General features: G+C 46.3%; 1 protein-coding gene across 3 annotated transcripts in view; it reads right to left on the reverse strand.

The window, feature by feature from the left end:
- Positions 1-6: 6 nt before the first annotated feature.
- The window catches only part of COBL (cordon-bleu WH2 repeat protein), a 79,306-nt gene continuing 56,678 nt past the window's right edge, over positions 7-22,634 (reverse strand). For 2 of the 3 annotated variants that reach the window (XM_028490279.2, XM_028490277.2), the window contains one exon: positions 15,531-16,270. In XM_028490279.2, the coding sequence (XP_028346080.1) occupies positions 16,217-16,270 (54 nt within the window). In that variant the 3' untranslated portion in view covers positions 15,531-16,216. Of the gene's footprint in view, positions 329-15,530; positions 16,271-22,634 lie in introns of those variants that run through there. The other variant, XM_028490280.2, reaches the window with a different exon arrangement.

Consider the following 22,634-nt stretch of genomic DNA (forward strand, 5'->3'; position numbering starts at 1 on the left):
GGGTGGTGGCTGCAGGGGTGCCGGGTGGTGGCTCCAGGGATGCCGGGTGGTGGCTGCAGGGGTGCCGGGTGGTGGCTGCAGGGGTGCTGGGTGGTGGCTATGGCAGGAGCAGTCCAGGAAGGCACTCCTCTGCTGGTTCCAGGCTGCAAGTCCGCAGGCCTGTGTAGGTGGGGAGGGACAGGTCCTTTGGCCTGAGCGTGGGTCAGGCGTCTGTCCCGAAGCAGGCGATGGAGGGGGGAAGGAGAACTCTGCCTTGGATTTCAGGGTGTGCCCAGCACCACAGGAGATGGAAGCTTGCTCAGAGAGGAAGATCAGAGGGGATCAGAAGCTAGAGAGAGAGGAAAAAATCAACACAGAATCACTGAATCTAGAACAAGCGAAGAGTACAAGCCACAGGTCACTGCTGCTGCACCAGGGCCCCAGTGCAACCTGTGGATGGGCCTTTCTCAGTACTTTTAAACCCTGAGCCCCCAAACTTGAGCTCTCACATCTGAGCAGTGAGAGGAAAGAGATAGAGCAGGAGGTGGGACACTTCTGTGTTATCATCACACCGCCGGGTCTGCGGGTGCTGGGCTCTTTGTTCTGGAAGTGATGTTAGAACCATTTTGTTAGAAGTGACGTTATAGTGAGTTTGCCCAGCCCTGTGTTCTGCGGATGAGGAGACAGACTCCCAAAGTGTACGGGATCACAGGGTGCGGACCACCCTCCCCCGTCACCACATTCCAGGCAGTTTTTTCACCTCAGAGCAGTGAAAAACTTGGAACACATTTTAGCTGTATGTTTCCAATCATGCTTTATGCATCTGCAAAAACTTTACACTTGATTTGATCATTTCTGACCTCTTTCTCATGCTTCTAAGACACTTTATCTTTGGCTTTCTCTATGGTTTGTCTAAACGTGGACCTCCTTGATTTTCCTGCTAGGTATTCACTGGACTCTGGAGTGGGTGGGTTAATGCTTATACTGGGTACAATTGTACCCCACCCCCCCATCAAATTCATGTTCTCCTGGAACTTCAGAATATGACCTTATTTGAAAATAGGGGGTTTTCCCTAGTATCATTAGTTAGGAACAGCTCATCTTATGTTGAGTCTGTATCTTCCGTGGAAAGTAGAACTTGGTGATCAACTTGGATATTTAGCTGAGGGGATTTCCAAGCCGTGTGTTGTGGGCATATCTTTAGAGTAAAATGTGAGAGGAAGGAGATAAACTGAGGAAGAAAGTTAGGTAAACGGAATGTCATGGACCCCCAGGAGCCACCAGGAGCTGGAAGAGGCAGGAAGGACCCTCCCTCGAGGCTCCAGAGGGAGTGAGCCCTGCCGACACCCACATTTCAGGCTTCCAGCCTCCAGACTGTGAGAGGATACTTTTCTGTTGTTCGAAGCCACCAAGTGTGTGGCGCTTTGTGTGCAGCTCCAGGAAACAAATACAGTGTCTCTTGGTGATTCAGGGAAATGTTCAGTGGTTATCTCTTTCAAAATGAATCCGGCCTCACTGCCTCTCCCTTCCTTCCTCTAATTACACCTGGTCCTTCTCACCTACCCCAGGGGCTCTTCCTCTCTCTTGTGTTGTTCACCTTTTGTCTCCTGTGCTGCTCAGAATGATTTCCCTCTTACCAGGTTGTCAATTCTATCTTTAGCTGTGTCTAATCTGCTGTGAAAACTATCCATGGAGTTTTCCATTTTGGTTATTGCATTTTTTATTTTGAGAGTTCTGGGCTTGTTTTTGCCAAATCTGCCCTGACACATCCTTACTGTTTCCCTTTTCCTGCTCACATCCTTCAATCTGTCTTAAAGCTTTAGCACAGTCAGCAGAAGCTTTTATAACCTCTGTCCAATAATCCAATCCCACCCACCCTTGCACGTGTTTCTGTTATACCTGTTCTGGTTTGTTCTCCCTCATGGAGTCCAGTCTCCACATCTGCAGGGTTAGCTTTGTGTGATTCTCACTCTGTTTGCAAAATTATTGGCTGAATTAATAGGAGGAAAGGATAAAGCAGCTCCCTCAGAAAGGACTGGTGTTTAAGGGTGTTTGGGGACCCTGCTAACCTAAGACCACATTGCACCAAGGTCAAATCTTTAAAGAAACCAGGTCCACAAACTGACCCAAACCTGTACTCTGGTTCCCCCAGGTTCTGCCCCGCTGGCTCGCTGTGGCTCACAGGAGGTAGCCCTCCGGGGTCCCATCTTATTGTGGGGATCTCCCACAATAAGAGACCCCACCCACCCACCCCAGGTGATGCTGGTCCTGCTGGTCTGGGTACCCGCTTTGAGAAGCGCTTGCAAGTGACAGGCAAGGTCACGGAGACAGCCCCAGAGTGGGCTGGAAAAGGACTGAGAGGCCACCGGCAGGAGGGGAAGGGCTGCTACATGGTCACCTGGCCTGCACTCGGCAGAGGGACAGACGCCAGCCGCAGGGCCGGCAGAGGTCGAAGACACGGAGCCCCGTATCAGGTAGAGGTGTGCGGACCCCAGCTTCATCTTCTCTTCGCTCCACAGCCTTGGGAAATTATTAAAGGACCTGAGTCTCATTTCAACACGGGAACATCACGTCCCCATCGTCCACGCAAGGCTGCGGGCGGAACATAAAGCTGGTACAGAGTGTCAGCATTTATTAGCAGAAGCAGAGATGATCCACCAAGGGGAGATTTAAAAACTGGCTTCTGTGGAGGAGAGCTTGCAATCGCCCGCCCCCGGCCGGGAGAGGTGCCGGTCCTGGGCTGTGCTGAGTCATCTTCTCCCGGACCTCCCGAGAGGCCCGCCCCCGGGGCCCAGGTCCAGCTGAGTTTTAATTGCTTCTCAGCTCTGGGGCCTGGCTGCCTCTGGCCGGTGTCCACTCTTTGCCCCCGGGGCTCTGCTCTCCGCAGGGAGCCCCCAGCTGCCTCCTTGTCACCACAGTCCCTCCGGGTGCCTCCTTCCCACTGCAGCTGCCAGCGGGGTCGGGGGAGGCGTTGTGTCTCTGCAGACAAGGGGTGCTGAGACCCAGACTGTGGACGCTCTCCGGAAACCTCAGGACCGATCTTAAGAGGACAGGCCACAGAGGCAGCTCTAGGGGGCAGGGGAGTCACAGCCCGGGGCTCGGGTCCACGGTGACGCTTCTCCACGCGTGGAGGGGACCAGTCCTGGGCCAGGCGCAGGGGAGGGCCGCGGGTGCTGGGTTGGAAGCCTGGAGCACACAGGCTGACCTTATCACACTCTTTTAAGCAAGTTTTGTTTGGAAATGACGTCCAAGCTAGAGAAGTTACAGAACTAAGAACACTGCGAGAATCACCCCTTCTTTATCCAGATTCCCCCATTGTTAGCAGACAAAGTAACCTTTTAGAATGGAGATTTGAAAATGTTTATGCTATTATGTTGCAAAAACTGTGAGTCTGGGCGTGGAGAGCTCCAGGCCTCTCTCTCCACCTCGGTGAGGTGGGAATAGAGCTACAGAGTTTCCACACTGACAGACTGAGCTGGAAGGGTGCAAAACGCCTGGTGTCCGAGTTTGACCAACACTGGCCGCGGCCGTGGCTTTCCTACGCTGTGGACGTCAGCCTGAGGGAAGGTTCCCCAACCCCGAGGGCAGAGGTCAGGGGAGGAGCTGGCCGCGCAGAAGGCGGCAAGCCTGGATTCCGGGGCAAACCAGCGTTTCTGCTCAGAACCCGAGCTACGGACTCACACCCACCAACTGAGGAACGAAACTTAACCTCCCGCGGACTGAACCGTGTCCCCCCGGAAGCCACAGGTTGAAGCCCTAAGCTCCGAGGCGACGCTACTAGGAGGTGGCGCCTTTGGGGGGTGACGAGGGCCCAGTGAGGTCACAGGGCGAGGGCCCAGGACTGCGTTAGTGACTTTATCAGACAAAGGAGGAGAGAGAGAGCACTGTCTGTCCACCCCCCAGGGACACAGCATGAAGGCTCTGGGGAGAGGCTGGCAACAACTCTGATCTGGGGCTCCAGCCTCCAGAGCCCTGAGAGGGAAATTTCTACCGTTTCAGCTGCCCAGACTGTGGTTTTTTATTGTCAGCCGCCCGCCCCGTGGCTCACAGGCCCCAGCGAGGCTGGATTTGGGTTAATTCTGGAGCACATCTCATTTCTTCCCACCTCCCAGGCCTTTCCTGCCTGAACGTCACCTCCTGGAGGGGCCGGCACCCCGCCCCCACCCCCGCACCTGTGGTGACGCCAGCACCGCTGCACCTGCTCAGAGGTGCCTGCAGGCACGTATGGAAATGTGTGCTGTGTGGGCCCTTAACTCTCCTTCCATCTCCTCCTTTACTCTCGCCTCCCCCTTGGGGGGCCCCCTCCCCGACGATGCCTTAGCCACCCCTGGGGAAGGTGCCTCCCAGACCACGGGCAGGCGAGGGAAGTTTGCGGACGGATGGGGGACAGGGCTTCTTCCCCCAGGAGGCGGGGTCCGCTCCCTGGACAGGCTGCAGGTGGGGTGCCGGGGGGCTCAGAGCCTGGGACCCTGCAGCGGATGGAGCCCCAGCTGCGGGTTGCCCCTCTCCCACCCGGGCCCGCCGCCTCTGTCCGGAGCGTCTGTCCGGAGGAGTGTTTTTCTGTCCCTCCCTCCCCACAGAGCAGCTGCCACCTGCAGACCCCTCCTCTCCGCCTGCTCCTCGACCTTCTCCCTCCCAACAAGATGCAGATTCCGCATCTGCTCCTGCGAAGCCCCCTGGCTCCCCGCCTCCTTCCCGAAAACCGGCTTCAGGTCTGTCCTTGGGAATCCAAGACCGCACTGGCCTCTTAGCCGCACACAGGCCCGCAAGGGAAACCTGGCGTTGAATTTAAGGGGCCTTGTTCCCCCTCTTCTTTCACACACAGGACAGCAGGCTTAAAGGCAAAGGCACCAGATTTATCACAGATTATATCACCGAGTCCAAGCTCCCTCGCTTGCTGCACGACAGGCCACTGCCTCGGAGACGAGGTGTTGCGGCCCGGAAGCCGGCACACCGAGAAGATGGCAGACTGGTGTCTCTGGAGAGCCATCTTATGGGGTTTGGATGCCAGTTTCTTTGATGGCGCAGAGGGGGAGGAGATGAGGAAGTAAAGGAAAAAGGCCGGAAGTTTTGCAAATATCCCCTGGAATGGCCAGCCTCGGGGAGGGGATGTGTTCATTCTCCTTTTCTGTAGCCATTCACAGGTGGACAGGGTCAGATTGTCTCCCTGTGAGCTGGACAGAGACACTTGGGTTTAACCATCAGGCAGAGGGGCGGGGTTCCCAGAGGCAGGCCATTGTGTACGTTTATCATAACAAAAGCACTGAAAAGCAAAGGTTAAAGTCAAAGAAACAGATCGAATATGGAGTCTCATTTAGCTGGTCCTTGTTACCATTATTCCCGGGTTGAGGCAGGAGCCAGATGGGCCCCCCGCCGAGCAGCTGCAGTTTGTCCCCCGTGGACAGATGCTCCAAGACAAAGGTAATAGCGGGAGGATGATAGGAGAGGCTGAGCCCGCCCAGATAAGAGATAAAGAGGCCACCCATTCCTCATTCCCGAGGTCAAGGAGACCTTCCGACTGCTCACGCGCAGAGAGGCTCCCCGGAGGTCAAAAGGGGAGTGATGTCAATCTACCCACCGGCCTCTTCGTCGGAATCCATCTTGGATGGAGATGCACGCCCACAGGGGAGGACCCTGAGATAAACCACAGACGGACTCCGAACCAGGCAGAGCAAGATGACTGGCCAGAGGAAACCCGGAAGAAACGCCCCATGTCAGTGATCCAAACTACCACGAGGGCCTGACTCTCTCTCTGAGCCCTCCTGTGTGTCTATCCTCACGTACTCTTTTTCTTCCTAATAAATTATTTATTTCCCTACTTTCTGTCTTTGTGGGAATTCATTCCTACAGGACCAGGGCCTCATCACTTGTCTCTGTCCCTGGTGGGTTAGTGGCTTGGATCCGGTGCTCTCACTGTCTCGGACTGACTTCAGTCTCTGGCCAGGAGCCGAAACCCCGCTTCAAACCGCTGCAGGCTGAGGCCACCTGAGATCAGGATCACAGGATGATGGTCATTATTTTTCCCTATACATTTTTGTATTTCCCAAGTTTTCCCCAATGAGTCTGTGTAACGTTTTCAATCACACTAAAAGCAAGGTTATTCTGTACAAAGGCCCTGAAGTGGGAGATGCTCTGTCTCCTAATAGCAGAATTGAGTGAAGGAACATTGTTGGCAGTAAAAACCCAACTTTCGAAGAGAAGTTGCTGGAATGTTCCCGGCGGGAGCAAGCAGCCCATAAAACAAGGCCAAACACAACCGAAGGGCACTTGTCACCTCCACAGTAGCATTCGAACAGCCCAGGAAGTGTCCCAGGCCCCCACGAGGCCCCAGGACTTGGAAATCCCCCACGGGAGGTGACATCCTCCAGGATAAAGCATTTTTGCTTCAAGGGGTCCCCAAAGAATGGAGGACACAATGAGTTTTCTTCAGCTATTGATGTCTTAATCTCCATGAAACGATCAGGTTTTTATCCTTGAATAAGATTCCACCAACATGAATTTTGTCAGGGGTTGAAGGATCCTGAATCCAGGTCTTTTGAACAAGCTGGGAGCACAGGCCTTTCTCGTGAGTGAGCAAAGGCCTCTCCGCTCACCATGACAGCCCTCCACAATGTGTGTAACACCGTGTACCCGAACACATGTGTGGCTTCACCCGAGGTCACCTACTGCTGGCTGGGTCCTCCTCCTTCTACTTTATGAGCCTGTGGAGGGCTGGTCACATGCGTATCACGGCCCTAAACACCACCTGTGCATTTCCCAGGACGAGGGGTGCTCCCATCCTAAACCACAGCCCAGGATCCACCTCAATACAGGTAAATGGATACAACACATCTGTGGCTCTTGGTCCATTTCGTCATCTCACCCAGCACATCTATTTCAGCATTTCCCCTCCAACAGCGTCTGGGGTCAGGCATCACATTTTCTTGTCTTGTCTCTTTAGCCTGGTTTCCTCTGGAACATTTCTAGTCTTCCCCCACCCCCCCCGCCTCCACCCCTGTCTCCTCTTTTATTAGGACACCCCTCATTTGGGCTCTACCTGTTGTTTCCTTGTGAAGACACTCACATCAGGCGTCTCTCAGCACACCTGCTGGTCCTAGGCCTCCTCCCCCATGGATGAAGTGATTAATCATGTACTGATTGTTGGTATGGACCCTTTGAGCCCCATCTTCCCCCAGGTTTGTAATTCATCGCTGTCCCTGTTTGCTATGGAGCTCCCATCAGTGACTCAGGCCTGGCTGGCGGGCACCCTTCGAACAGGTTCCATGTCCTTGTGACACTCCCCGTCCTTTGCTGGAGCCGAATAAGCTATTCTAGGCTAATCCTACTTTGCTCCAACCTGGAATCCACCATTTCTCCAGGAGCCCCAGTTCTCTTAGAGATCAAGATTGGGCCCTAAGTGTGCCAGTACTGCTGGAGCGGTGGCGGGGGCAGGTTCTTCTTGATCTCCTTGTGGACAGAGCTGGGCCCTCCAAGTCCAGTCCACAGTCTTTCTCCCCGTCCCCATTTCGTAGGTGTGCGACCTGTCCTCCACAACGGGACCCTAGCGCTATCAATGATCAGTCACCCACTTGCTCAGTCCTATGATACATCAAACGTACTTTCAGGATGGTTCACCTGCACAACAAAAGCTAGCAAGAGTCAGGATCCCTTTGCAGTTTTCCCCCTGCCACTGCTACACACCCCACATAGACGGGGAGAAACTAAACAACAAATTAAACAGTTACAGTACGAAATATGGTGCCTAAATTACAGATCGGGGCAGCTGTGTTCAGAAAAGTGCGACCACATCAGCATCTCACCCAGTGTCTCCTAGACCCCCAGGCGTTCTCTCCTTCTCCCTCTCTGGGTTGCCTCCAGCCATATTTTTAATGAGATTTTCATTGAGTTTCAAATCAACTTAGAGAGCAGAGGGTAAAAAAATGAATAGAATGGAATTACGCAGTGGAAAGTACAATAGCCACTGGCCGCTGAAATCAGACTTTATTACTATGTTGATTTTTTTCAGGAGGTGGAAAATATGGTGTATGTCCTTATTTTGAAATTAATGTAAAATATTAACAAATTGTCAGGGGGGAGGGTAGAGGAGCATTTTTCTGTTAATGTTCTCATGCCCAATAAATCTTACCTTTTCCTTTGGACAGTTAAAAAAAAGAACTATGATACAACTGAAATACGAACATTGTTCCAAAATTATTACTAGTTTGATACTAATTCGCAAAGAATTGAAGCAACCAAGTTGGAGAACCACAGGGAGGTGCAGGTGTGGTGTGATGGTGGGCCGGCTCCCCTGGTGGTCATAGACCCACAGAAAGGTTCTTTGTGGAAAAGGCACTTTGTTATCCGATAGAAAACCTGGTGCTTGTAATGAACTGCTGTCGCTGGCTTTGTCCTGAAATATTACAGTCATGTGGGGCACGGCCGCTGGATCTGTTTCCCGTTGAGATCGATGCTGTCTCACGGGTCTGTTTCCTTGCTGGCACCACAGTGCACGGTTCTCAGGGCTGGGAGGTGACCTTACATTTGCTGTTCTCTCGGTGTGCCCGATATCACCTGCCTACCCCGAGTCTATCAAACGTTCTAGAAGGTTGTCAGGTCCAGTCATAACAGCACAGAGTTCTAGAATCACCCAGATTTGTCAAATAAGCTGTCATGGCATGGAACAAAACTTGCTTTGCACATATTCATAAACCTGATTTGTCTCCAACGAGCCTATTTTCCAATTTGCGGCCCTGATTTCAGTTGAGAGGTGATATCTTGTCATCACATACTGACCACAAGCACGGAATTCTACATCAAACCCACAGGAGGGTTTTGGACAGGAAATGCTCCAGCTGATTTTTCTAACAGGAAGGTGTGAAGCTCAGTCCACCACCCATCTCTCCACCTATTTATTCTGCTATCCCGTAGCGGCCACACCATATCACATTCCCACCAGCAGTGCACAAGGATTCCAAATTCTCCACATGAAAGACTTTTTAAAATACAAAATTATGTCTACATCCACAAGAGAATTTTCTCCTTCTCTCTTTTTCAACAATAGGCATATTAAAAGCACATATATTAATATTTGTTTCGCCTAGCCATCCTAGCATATCAGTTTTCCTACAATATTCAGTGAAAACTAAATAAAAATTTCAAATGATGTGGTTAGACCATGTTGATAAAAGTTTCAACAAAGCTGACGGTAGACACAAGTCGTGAAGTGATGTGTATACAAGGCAGAGGGTCTGGCTCACTCCCATATGGGATTCTCTGAGGGACCTGAGATGTTATACGTGACCCAACATGGTGCCTCCTTCTCGGAGCCTGAAAACAAAGTTAAATAAGTAATAACTCACATCCTTTATTACCCTGTCACTGATTTTCAAAACTTTTATGAATTGATGAATGTCATTTTCACATAATATTGTAAATGGATCCTCAATGTATAAACAGAGGAAACAGGGGCTGCCCTGACTCCTTAGGAGGTGCAGTGAGGAGGGTGGGAGATACCACCCCACCTCCACCACCCATTCTTTGTCCTCCCTGAGGAATTTTTTCCGAGTGTAAGTTGAAAACGAATACTCTAAACCCAGGGTTGGCAAAGTATGAGCCAAACTTGGCTCACTGCCTGGGCCAAGTTATTTTTGTAAATAAAGTTTTATTGGAACACAGCCATGCCTAGAGGTTGACATTGTCTTTGGCTTTCTTGGTACAAGGGCAGCGCTGAGTCATCACAACAGAGACCACTTTGCCCACAGAGCCTCAACTATTTACCATTTGGCCCTTTAGAGAAAAAGTTTGCCAAGCTCCTTTCTAACGTTTAGCTCAACTGACAGAGAGACTGAGGACTTGCTGTGCTCAGGCCACAGCCTGTCCATGGACAGGGCTCTCAGACTGACCAGCTGGGGCATGTGTGGCCTTCTGTGGGAGGGGGGCACGGGGTGTCACAGCCCACACCTCAGGTAGGAGACTGGTGGTTTTTTAAAGGAAAAAGGGCGCTGTTAGCAGAAAGAGGAAAGGATACAGGCCAAGAAGAGCAAAATAGGGACATTGCCATGTATGTATTTAAAACAACAGTGGAAAACTAAATAAATGAATAATCAAACAAGTCCTTTTTTTTTTTTTTTTTTTTGCGGTACGCGGGCCTCCCTCTGCTGCGGCCTCTCCCGTTGCGGAGCACAGGCTCCGGACGCGCAGGCTCAGCGGCCACGGCTCACGGGCCCAGCCGCTCCGCGGCACGTGGGATCCTCCCGGACCGGGGCGCGAACCCGCGTCCCCTGCATCGGCAGGCGGACTCTCAACCACTGCGCCACCAGGGAAGCCCCAAACAAGTCTTTAAAAAAATTTTTTTTTTTTTTACCTAAGTATAGTTGATTTACAAAACACAAGTCTTTAAGCATAGGGCACAAATATTTTCTTAACAGAAAGTATATTATCAACTTGACCCAGTCTTTAAATGGAATCAGGAGGAAGTCCTGGCCTAGATGCTGGCAAACACACAGCTCTCGATCGGGGCTGCCTGCTCTTTCGGACATCATAGTTGAATGTGTGAGAAACCCCAGGGTCCCACAGCACTCCTGAGTCCACCGAGAGCAGCTGGAAAGTCAGAGGGTCTTTCTGCTTCTTCCTAGCAATTTAACAAGCCATAGCAGACGAGGCCAAAATTTAAGGATACGATATTATTAGAAATCCTTGCTCCATCTCCACCTCATCTTAAAGTCAATGACACTGACAAGTATTTGATTAATACGGTTTGACTAAGTGTTCCGCACCCTTCCGGTAAGAGAAATATCAACTCTCCCAGTCCACGACCACTCCTGGTGTTTTCTGAGGCTGACGCGGCTTTCCGAAGCTTCGGCCTCAGAACCCTGCTGAGATCGAGATGCTCTCAAAGGAACCCAGACACGCGGGTGACACTGCCACGTGTGCCCACCCTTGCTCTTCGCGTGCTCTAATAATCTCGGCCCTCTATACTTTATTCCAGGGTCCCACAGAGTTCTGTTTTTTGGAGACAAAGAGAAATTTGAAAAGGAATCTGTTGGAAACGCCCTCCTCAACTATGTGCATATTTTCTCCAGTACTGTGTAATTAGTAGTTGCAATTTGTTAGCCAAGTAAGAATTAGGAGGAGGGGACTTCAGTGTCACCCAGTGACAGCATGAACTATTTGTTCTTCCCAGCATGTGCATGTTCAAATATTTATGGGATTTTACCTACAGCATTGTTAAGGTGGCCCAACGTCGTAATAAAATATGACATTCGGTTTGCTGACGCTGTCTCCAGGTTTTAAAGAAAATCCAGGCGGGTGGAATTTCTTTGGAAGTGGATTGCTTCCACCGGGTTACAGGCCGTGTTCAACACTACTGGAACTTTCCGTTCACAAGGGACCCCATGGGCTGGGAGTTCCAATGTGGGACATTGGCTGCATAGACTCGATGTCAGCAGTGCCCCGTGTTCAACCCACTCATTGTCAACTGAAAGCAGAGTGAAAACAAAGTAAAGGAAAAGAAAAGGTCAGAACAGACACGGGGGTGTGGGGATCTGTGCGCAGGACCCCATCCTAAATCATCTCCTGGAACCCGGAGGGGCACAGCCGCCAGCACGGTCATCTTCCTTCGAATGGCACTGAAGGGCCTTGTGGTGTCACTTGCGGATTCTGCAAGATTCTGAGTGTTGTCACTGTCTTTGCTGTCCTGTTAAAGACCTCGGTCTATAGCAGAGACATTAATGTCATACTTAGCTGTTGCTAATTGGCGTGAATAAATTTACTGAGGGAAATATTTTGCTCAGATAGATATAATTATAACATATAACGTTTTCTAATTTCCTTTTTCACTTATTATTTTTAATAGCATCCATTTAAATAACATATTTAAACAACACCATTTTCCATGGCTACAGATTATTCTTTTGTCGAGCGAAACCATAATTTATTTTACTAACTCTGTTACTGAAGATTTTCTTGTCCACCTCTTCACTTACACTGAATTCTGAGAATAAGAAATTCTGAATTAAAGGTTGCAATAGATTTTCAAATCATCCCATGGGAGCATTGTAATAATTTCTATTCTCACCTGTAGCTACATGAGACGGTGTCCATCTCTCTACACCTGTAATTATTTTTCTTAACTTACTTTCCCATCACAGTGAAAACATTTCTTTTAAGGGGTGTAAAATTGTCTATTTAGGCTTTACCATAGCTTTAGTTAACTGATTTCTGTTGCATAACCCTGAGATCATTCTGATATTTTGAGGTTATAAGTAATACTTTGAGGGATGTCTTGGAAAGGAAATACAGTTTATGGAGCACTTATCATGTAGTTTAGCTCATTTATGTTTCATGTCTTATTTAATTCCAAATTTCAAATTTAATTATTGTGCTCGTCTTACAGATGAAGAACTAGAGGCTTGGAGAGGTTAAATTCTGTACCCCCCACAGCCCACAAGTGGTGCAGCCAGGAAGCTACACCAGGCCTTTACAACTCCAGATGCTGAACCCTTAGTCACAGAATTACCCAGCTGCATGACATGCTTGATTCCTAAGATAGATTCCAGAAGTAAAAACTGACTCAACAGGTATGAATGTTTTCTCAATTAAGACTATATACGTATGTCTGTATCTCCAAATCATTTCTGAAAGCACTGTAATAAGTTTATTTTCACCAGTAGCTGCATGAGAGAGCTCATTGCCCAACACCTTCTTCAGGATATATATTTTTGCCTTTGATAATTTTAACGATGACAATATTTGCTCACTGTTGTTTTTTTAAATTTATTTTTATTGAAGTATAGTTGATTTAAAATGTTGTGTTAGTTTCAGGTGTACAGCAGACTGATTCAGTAATACATATACATGTATTCATTCTCTCTCAGATTCTTTTCCATTATAGGTTATGACAAGATATTGAGTAGAGTTCCCTGTGCTCTACAGTAGGTCCTTGTTGATTATCTATTTTATCTATTAAAATAGTAGTGGGTATCTATTAATCCCAAACTCCAATTTATCCCTCCCCCATCTTTCCCTTTGGCAACCACAAGTTTGTTTTCTATGTCTGTGATTCTGTTTCTATTTCATAGATACATTCATTTGTGTCATAGTTTAGATTCCACATATAAATGATATATGATATTTGTCTTTCTCTGTGTGACTTATTTCACTTAATATGATAATCTCTAGGTCCATCCATGTTGCTGCAAATGGCATCATTTCATTCTTTTTTATGGCTGAGTAATATTCCATTGTATATATGTACCACATCTTCTTTATCCATTCATCTGTGGATGGACATTTAGGTTGCGTCGCTGTCCTGGCTGCTGTAGACAGTGCTGCTATGACACTCACTGTCGTTTTGCTTTGCATTTTCTTCAGGCTCCAGAGAACCAATTGTTACAACCTTCAGTCTCTGGCCACCTAGAATTCCCTCAAACAGCTCTTGAGTTCCAGCAGCTGTCACCCGCTCTTCTCAGCTGTGCTGCTTCCTGTCCGGGGGGGTACCATAATGCTTGCACACCTTTGGTCATCCCAGATCCCTGACCCGTCCCGGGACCTGGCTTCCCTCCCGATGGCCGTCACCACTTAGTGTTGACATCTTGGTGGAGCTCCACGTCTGGGTGAAGGATGCTCGCCTGAGCTGACTCCCCAGGCCCCCCACCACGCTGTTCGGCATCTGAGTTGACATCTGTCAACTCAGCTATGTCATCCCCAGAATCCACCTCATTTCCAGCACTTGCCAGAAACGGGCCTCACCTTTTGATCCTGAGCAGTGTTCCTTTAAGTTCTAACAAATCGTTCCCATCATTCTGCAGATTTTCTATGCAATTACATTCTAACTTTGTTGAATTCTAAAGACGACATTCCAGGCATCTGAACAGGGCCTGCACCTCTGTTCTCGCGAGTCTCGGGGTCCCACAGGAAAGGATGAGATTTGGAGTGTAGACGATCCAAACGTGTGCTCTGTCTTTACTATTTAATGTCTGTGTCACAGTGTCACTTAGCTTCCCTGAGCCCCAGTTTCCTTATCCGTAAAAGGCACGTACTAGTGCCTACTGCTCTGGATTTTTCTGAGCATCAAAGGTGGAAGCTGTCCCCGGTGGCGCAGTGGTTGCGCATCCGCCTGCCGATGCAGGGGAACCGGGTTCGCGCCCCGGTCTGGGAGGATCCCACATGCCGCGGAGCGGCTGGGCCCGTGAGCCGTGGCCGCTGAGCCTGCGCGTCCGGAGCCTACGGGAGAGGCCACAACAGGGGGAGGCCCGCATACCACAAAAAAAAAAAAAAAAAAAGGTGGAAGCTGCATGAAGACACCCTGTATACGGTTATAATGTTATCAACAATAGTAGCAAAGAATCACGGTGACCATCTGCCGCCTTCTTTTTCTCCTGTTCTTAGAGCAAACTATCCTATGCCCAGGGCTGGGTCCATTTCCCTCCCCAGGAGTGAGGAGTGTGGACTGAAGGTCTGAATGCATGGTTCCTGCTCCCCTCCCCCTCCCCCAAAGCTTCACCTGGACCAGAACCCCTCCAGTGCTCATGGCCTCTGCAGTTTCCAGAACGGCAGGTGTGGACACATGCCTTACAGGGCCTGAGGAGACGGCAAGAAGGGCGAGCCCCTCAGCTCCTGCGCAAAGGATGCAGACTGCGGTGAGACTGGGGGTATCCACTCATAGGCTCATATCCCATTCACGGCATCTCCCTGTGCCTCTGTCCCTACCCCCAAATCCACAGCAGCGGGTGATACATAAACATAGGGAGACAAGAGCGGACGGAGCCCGCACACGATTCTGATGCCCCCAGAGTGGGGTGCTGAATAACAAAGGTCCCATTTGGTGACTGTGACAGTTTACGTGTCAACTTGCCTGGGTCGCGGGGCACCCAGATATTTGGTTACACTTCGTTCTGGGTGTGTCTGTTTGGGTGTTTCTGGATGAAATTAACATTTGAATTGAGTAAAGCTGATGGTCCTCCGCAGTGAGTAGGCCTCATGCAATCCACTGAAAGCCTCAATAGAATGGAAGACGGAGGAAGAGAGACTCCCTTCTCTGCCTCACTGTCTTTAAAGCTGGGACATCCGTCTTCTCCTGCTTTTGGACTCGGATTCAGACTGGAACTTACACTATCAGCTCTCCTGCTTCCCAGGTCTTTGGACTTGGCATGAAATTACACTCTACTCTGCTGGTTCTGGACTTCTCCATAATCATGTGAGTCAGTTTCTTTTCTTTTTTTTTTCTTTTCTTTTTTTAGTTTTTGGCCACGCCGTGTGGCATGCAGGATCTTAGTTCCCTGACCAGGGATCAAACCCGTGCTCCCTGCCTTGGAAGTGCAGAGTCTTATCCACTGGACCACCAGGGAAGTCCCCAGTTTCTTAAAATAAATTAGTACACACAAACACACACACACACACACACACACACACACACACACAAACACACACACCATGTTGATTCTGTTTCTCTGGAGAACCCTTGACTACTCCAGTGACTTCTCTCTGTAGTAATGGAACATCTATGTGATCCTGACAGAATTATTTATCCTCCCTAAGCCTTGGTTTCCTCTTCTGTACAGTGGGGTTCATAATATTGACCTCATGTGTAAAAATGTTGGAAGGATTAGGGAACACTTAGCACTTGGCATTGGATTTAGGCTAAGGATCAACAGAACAAGGCTTTGGTAGGGTTACAAAGCACTGTGTTTTCAAAGGCACCACTTCACTCGGTATTTACTACAGGGAATCTTTTACATCCCCCTTGGCAGGCCTGCCTAGGCCACACTGATGGGCAGCTGTGGAGATGTCTCTACCACGCAGGTCTCTTCTGCCTCCAAATTCGGTTTTTATTAGACAAGTGTTTCTCAACATGGCATCACAGACAAATGCACTAGAATTACCTGTAGGTTGACCTGCAGACAAACATGCAAATTATTGAACCCCACCCAGACCCACTGATCAGGACAAGAAGCAGGGAATTTGCATTCTGAACCAGGTCCCTAGGTGATTCTCTGCCCCAGGTCCTGCGGAGGCCCTGACTCCACACAGACATAATTAAGCCTCTGAATTACACTTTGTGCAACAGAATGAACAGTCTTAATCATCTGCAAACACTGACTGATAATAAAATGGCATGAGAGAGTTTGGTTTTTATAGAAAATGATGCAGTAGCCATCTCCTGATGTAACCAACTGGGGCTTCAGTGTGAGAATGCGGAGCCTTTGCGGACAGCTCCCCCCAACTCCATGGTTCCATCTGGTTGGTGAATGGGGTCACGCTAACGACTCTGCAGACCTCCAAGCCTCCAGTGACATCGTGAGCAGATAAACTCCTGAGTGAGAGAGGAAATTTGTCCGTGAGATGGTGTCCCTGGGCATCTGCAGATGTCACTCAGTCATATGGCTATCCTCTAACACCGCTACACCTAGTTAGCCTGCCTGCTATGTGTGTAGGAAATGCCCCAACCCACGAGTACGGCCAGTGTTATGGAAAGTTGAACTGACAGTGGAATAGGGTCAAGCCTGAAGTCCAGCTTTTGACTGTGACTGCAGAGCCAATGAGGCTCTATCTGTTCCTCCTTAATCTGTTTTAATCTCAAATATCTGTTCAGATTCACTTAAGTCTTTAGTCTTTGAGGGCTGCTTCGTCAAGAAAGGCAGAAAAAGGGCAGAAAACTGGGTTCCTTGGGTCCGGTTGTAAAAATGTACAGATGCAGAGATCTGGTCTCTAAGTGAAATAAGAAGCTATTTCTGCAGACTTACCAGCTCCAGCCAGTCCCCACTCCACCACCCTACGGCCATCATCCCGTCGTGAGCTGGGTGCTGTGGACCTTGAGGAGGAGGCAGAACACCATAGGCTCTTCTGTCCCACTACTTGCTTTGCACATTTCACTTCAGCTTCTTGTTGAATAAATAAATCACATGTGAGCCTTTTAAAGAGTGGGACAGAGCTGGTTCATTTCAATGAGAGTTAGAAAGGGAGAGAAAGACCCTGAGCCTTCTGACGTGTGAGTGTGTGCTGTTTGTAGGCTCGTGCTGGGGTAAGTGGTACAGAAAGGGGTCGGAAAGGAAGCACAGGAAAGATGGAAACACGGGCTCTACATCTCATGATTCTCTGACAGCTGCCTCCATTGTTGCTGATACCGCGGGTTCTCCTTCCCGAGGCTGAACAACTTTGGGGTCATTATGATGGTGGGAATCACCGAGTCTGGGACCCTCTTACCCCTGGGTTATTGGATGATTGGATTATTGAAAGGTTTCAACCTTTACAATTTCTTCCTCTCAAATCCTTGTTTACCCTGTTGTTGTTTGTTAAAATAGTATCTGGGACTTGCATTTCCTTCCAGGATTAACAAAGAGACTGGATTTGACCTCCTCCCTGAAACTACCAAAACAAGGCAAAATAGATGAAACATTGGTTTTCAAGACACTGGAAGCCTGGCAATGAAGGGTAGTAACCCCTGAAAGTTGGAAACAAACAACGTGAGACTTACAATGTCCCCAACTTACTGCCTTGAGAGTATTTCCAAGCCCCAGTGCATGGAGGGGAATTCAGAGAGATCTCAGAAGACACCCTGACATGAGGAAGTTGAGAAGAGAGTGAGGGTGGACCCAGAAACTAGAGTTACTAATTGCTGGGTGCCATAGGTTAGAAAGCTGAAGAGAGAGAGAGAGATCCAAGATCTGCAGAGGGTCCAATTCGAGTATTCAGCTGAGTACCATGTATGAGGAAATTATCTGAGGCTAGGGAAAGAACCACCTCAAAGGGTTAAAGGGAGCAGCTCCCACCACTCACACAGGTCAGGGACTAGTACCTATTCCCACCTGTAGACTAGAAACCCCAATATCCATGGGCAATTAGGTAAACAAGCAGAAGGGTCTTGCCCAGGTAGGAGAAAATCATTACTTCTAGACTGAGTATTGCTCCAGTCCCATCTAACCAATTTTAAAAGAAAGACCTGAAAGGATCCATCCAACAGTGTCCAAGTAACTAAACTTTATGTCGCAAAAATGATATAAGTCAATGGATCAACACTAACCCAGACTGGCACAGATGCTAGAATGAGCAGACAGGCATCTTAAATAGTAACTAAAACTGTACTTTATATGTTGGAAAGTTAAGTAGAAACATGGAAAATAGAGAAAATATTCAAATAAAAATTCTAGAGATAAAAATTAGAGTGTGTAAGATGAGAACTTTATGGGTAGGGTGACAAACTGGACATTGCAGAAGGAAATCTTAGTGAACTTGAAGACAGAGTGATAGAAACTACCCACAATGAAATACAGAAAGAAATACACAGAGAAAAGTGAATGAATACAATGAACATAGTGAATTGCGAGACAACTTCAAGAAGCATAATGTATGTGCACCTGGAGTCCTGAGAAAGAGGAGAGAGTGGGGACAGAAAAGATCTTTGAAGAAATAATGCCTGGATTTTTCCCATTATTGCAGGCTTTTTAAAATTGTAACTACGATAAGGGAGATTTTTCTGCATTCCCCACGTTCCAAACGTGACTAGGAATGGACACTAGGCAATGCAACTACCTGTGTTGCTTTTTGCTACCCACCCACCTGTTAATCCACAGATTCAAAAAGCTCCAGGAACACCAACTTCACAATAGTTTCCATGAAGAAAACTATATCAAGGCAGATCAAAACCAGTGATAAAAGAAAGCCTAAAAGCAACCAGGGGAAAAAGACATTTGTATAGAGAAACAAATATACAGATAACAGCAAATTTCTCATCAGAAACTATGGGAACAAGAAGATAGTGTATGGAAGTATTGAGAGAAAAAAAAAACAAAACTATGAACTTTTATTCCCAGTGAAAATATCTTTCAAAGACTAAAGCAAAATGAAATCTTTCTCAAACATAAGAAAACTGAAAGAATCCATCACCAGAAGACATGCATTATGAGAAACTTTAAAGGAAGTTCATTAGGCAAAAGGAAGTTAATACCAGAAGGAAAAGCAGATCTATATAACTGAATGAAAAGTTCTGGAAGTGGCAACTAAATAAACACAATTTTCTGTATATGTAAATATTAAGTCACTTGATGTACATTTTAAATATTTTACAATTTTATTTGTCAATTATACCTAAAAAATATTTTTTCCCTTATGATTCAAGTCTCTTGAAAAGATAATTAACTGTTTAAAAAATAATAACAATGCAGTGTGGGGTTGATAGTATGTGCAAGACTGAACTATATGACAAGAATAAGAAAAAGGATGGGAGGGAAAAGATGGAAGTAGCCTAAAGAACTTCCTTTTAGGAATCTAGATTTACTAATTGCTGGGTGCCATAGATTAGAAAGCTTCAGAGAGAGAAAGAGGGAATTCCAAGGAAAGAAATTGCAATTGAGTTTCTCTTTCAAAAATTGATAGAACAAATGGAAAAAAATGAGAAAGGACCTAGGATATTTAATGACCTAATTGATGTTTATAAAACATTCCACGTAACGACAGCAGAATACACATTCTTTTCAAGTGCACATGGAACATTTACCAAGATAGACAATATTCTGGGTCAGAAGACAAGCCTCAATAAGTTTAAAAGGATTCAAATCATACAACTTATGTTCTCTGTCCATAATGGAATTAACTTAGAAATTTATGAAAGGAAAATTACCAAATGTTTGAAAATGATGTAACACACTTCTAAATAAAACCTAGGACAAAGAAATCAAAAGTGAAATTAAAAAGTATTTTGAACTAAACGAAAATAAAAACACAACATAAAAGTTTTGGATGCTTCTAGAGGAAATTTTATAGCACTAAAGAACTATATTAAAAATTAAAATCAATGACCTCAGCTTCCACCTAAGGTGGAACTAGTAAAATAAACCAAACATAAAAAGAAAACAAAAAATAATAAACATTTGAGTGAAAAAATGAAATAGTAAAACAGTAGAGGAAATTAATGAACCCCGAAATGGCTGCTTTTAGACAGATACAGAAAGAGAGAACACAAATTACAAATCTCAGATATGAGTGTAGTGTCATCACTGTAGATTCTATAGATATTAAAAGAATACTAAGGGAATGTTGTGAACAACTTTATGCTGATAAATTTGACAACGTAAGTAAAATTCACCAATCTTTGAAACATATAAAGTTATCAAAGTTTATAGAAAATATCTAATCTAAATAGCCCTATATGTATTAAAAATCAAATTTACAGATAAAACACTTCCCCAAAAGAAAACTATGGAGACAGATGACTTCACTTCCAATCATTTTAAGGAAGAAATAATACCAATACTACCATAACTCTTACAGAAAATTCAAAAGGAGGGAAAATTTCCAACTCACGCCATGAGTGTTTCCTTGATACCAAAACCAAAGACACTACAAGAAGACAGACCAGTATCAGTCACGAACACAGACATAACAATTCTAAAGCCAGTTTTAACAAATCAAATTCAGCAATATATAAAAAGGATAATACACCATAACCAAGCAGGCTTTATCCCAGGAATGTAAGACTGCTTTAACATTTGCAAAGTAATCAATACAATGCATCCTATTAACCAGTTAAGAAAGAAACACCATGTGGTCATTACAATAGATATAGACATGCAACCTTATAAATTCTATCATCAATGCGGGGATAGAGGGGAATACCCTCAACTTGATGAAGGGCATCTATGACAAACCTACTGCTAACATCACACTTCTTTTTTTTTTTTTTTTTTTGCGGTACGCGGGCCTCCCTCTGCTGTGGCCTCTCCCGTTGCGGAGCACAGGCTCCGGACGCGCAGGCGCAGCGGCCACGGCTCACGGGCCCAGCCGCTCCGCGGCACGTGGGATCCTCCCGGACCGGGGCGCGAACCCGGTTCCCCTGCATCGGCAGGCGGACGCGCAACCACTGCGCCACCAGGGAAGCCCATACTTCTTATTTTAAGACCGAATGCTTGAATGCTTGTCCCTAAGATAAGGAACAAGTATATCCATTCACAGTCCTTTGATTCAACTCTGAACTGAAGGAATAGTCAGTAAAATAAGCAAGATATAGAAATAAAAAACATCCAGATTGGAATGAGAGAAATAAAACTCTTTATTCATGGATATCATGATCACCTATGTAAAAAATAGGAGAATCTACAAAAAGAGCCACCAGACCTGATAAGTGAGTTAGCAATCTTGCAGGAAACAAGAGTGATATACAACAACCAACTGTATTTCTGTACACTAGCAATGAATAATCAGAAATAGAAAATTTTAAATATTATTTATAATAGTATCAAAAATATGAAATATTTGGGGACAAATCCAACAAAAGATCTAACGACCCATACGTTGAAACCCACAAAAAAAATTGCTGAAACTCACAGAAATAAAGATTACCCAAATTGAGAAATACACTGTGCTCATAGTTTGGGGCACTCGATATTGCAAAGATTGATCAATAGTTTCAAAATAATACTAATAATAATCTCAGCAGACATTTTTGTAGAAATTGACAAGCTCACTCTAAAATTTATACAGCAAATCAAAGGACTTAAAATAACCAAAACAAAAGACAGTTTTCTGAAAGAGAAAAAAGTTGGAGTAATGACACCATCTGAACTCGATTCATTAGAAACCTACTAAAATCAATACAGTATGATAGACAAATAGATCAATGGAACAGGATGGAGTATCCAGAAATAGATACACACATGTCTGGAGACTAATTTTTGATGAAGGTGCAAAGGCAATGCAGTGGAGAAAGAATAGTCTTCTCAATAAGTGGTGCTGGAATAATTGGATATCACTACGTTAAGAAAAAAAAAAAGAAAAAAAGAACATCAAGCCATATCTTTACTCAAATGCAGCAATTAACATGAAATGGGTCATAGACTTAAATGTACAGCCTAACGCTGTAAAACTTCTAGATGAAAAGCAGGAGAAAATTTTTGTGATTTGGATCAGGGAAAGATCTCTTAGATACAATAACATGAAAGCATAATCTAAAAAATGAAAAATTGATAAATTGAATTTCATCAAAATTTAAAACTTCTGCTCTTCCAAAGAGATGAGAATGAAAAGACAAGACACAGATTGGGAAAAATATCTGCAAATCTTCTATGTGATAAAGGATTTATATCCAGAATATATAAATAATTCTCAAACTCACCAATAAGAAAATTCAGTTAAAATTGGGCAAAAAGATAAAACATATTTCACCGAAGAAGATATACAGGTGGCAAATGTTAAAACTATTCAATATTATTGGGCTTCCCTGGTGGCGCAGTGGTTGAGAATCCGCCTGCCGATGCAGGGCACACGGGTTCGTGCCCCGGTCCGGGAAGATCCCACATGCCGCGGAGCGGCTGGGTCCGTGAGCCGTGGCCTCTGAGCCTGCGCTTCCGGAGCCTGTGCTCCGCAACGGGAGAGGCCACAGCAGTGAGAGGCCCACGTACCGCAAAAAATAAACCAAACCAAACCAAACAAAACTATTCAATATTATTAGTTACTATGAACATGTAAATTAAAACCACAATGAAATACCACTACATACTTATTTAATGGCTAAAATATAAAAGACTGAGATGGTTAATTTTATGTGTCAACTTGGCTGGGCCATCTTTCTCAGATATGTAGGCAAGCATTATCCTGGATGTTTCTGTGAGAGTGTTTTGGGATGAGATTAACACCCAAGTGAATGAATAAATGAAAATTTTATTTGCTCTGGGGTCTCTCTCAAC

Source organism: Physeter macrocephalus, chromosome 5, assembly GCF_002837175.3.
Source record: "Physeter macrocephalus isolate SW-GA chromosome 5, ASM283717v5, whole genome shotgun sequence".
In the NCBI taxonomy this organism is placed as follows: domain Eukaryota; kingdom Metazoa; phylum Chordata; class Mammalia; order Artiodactyla; family Physeteridae; genus Physeter; species Physeter macrocephalus.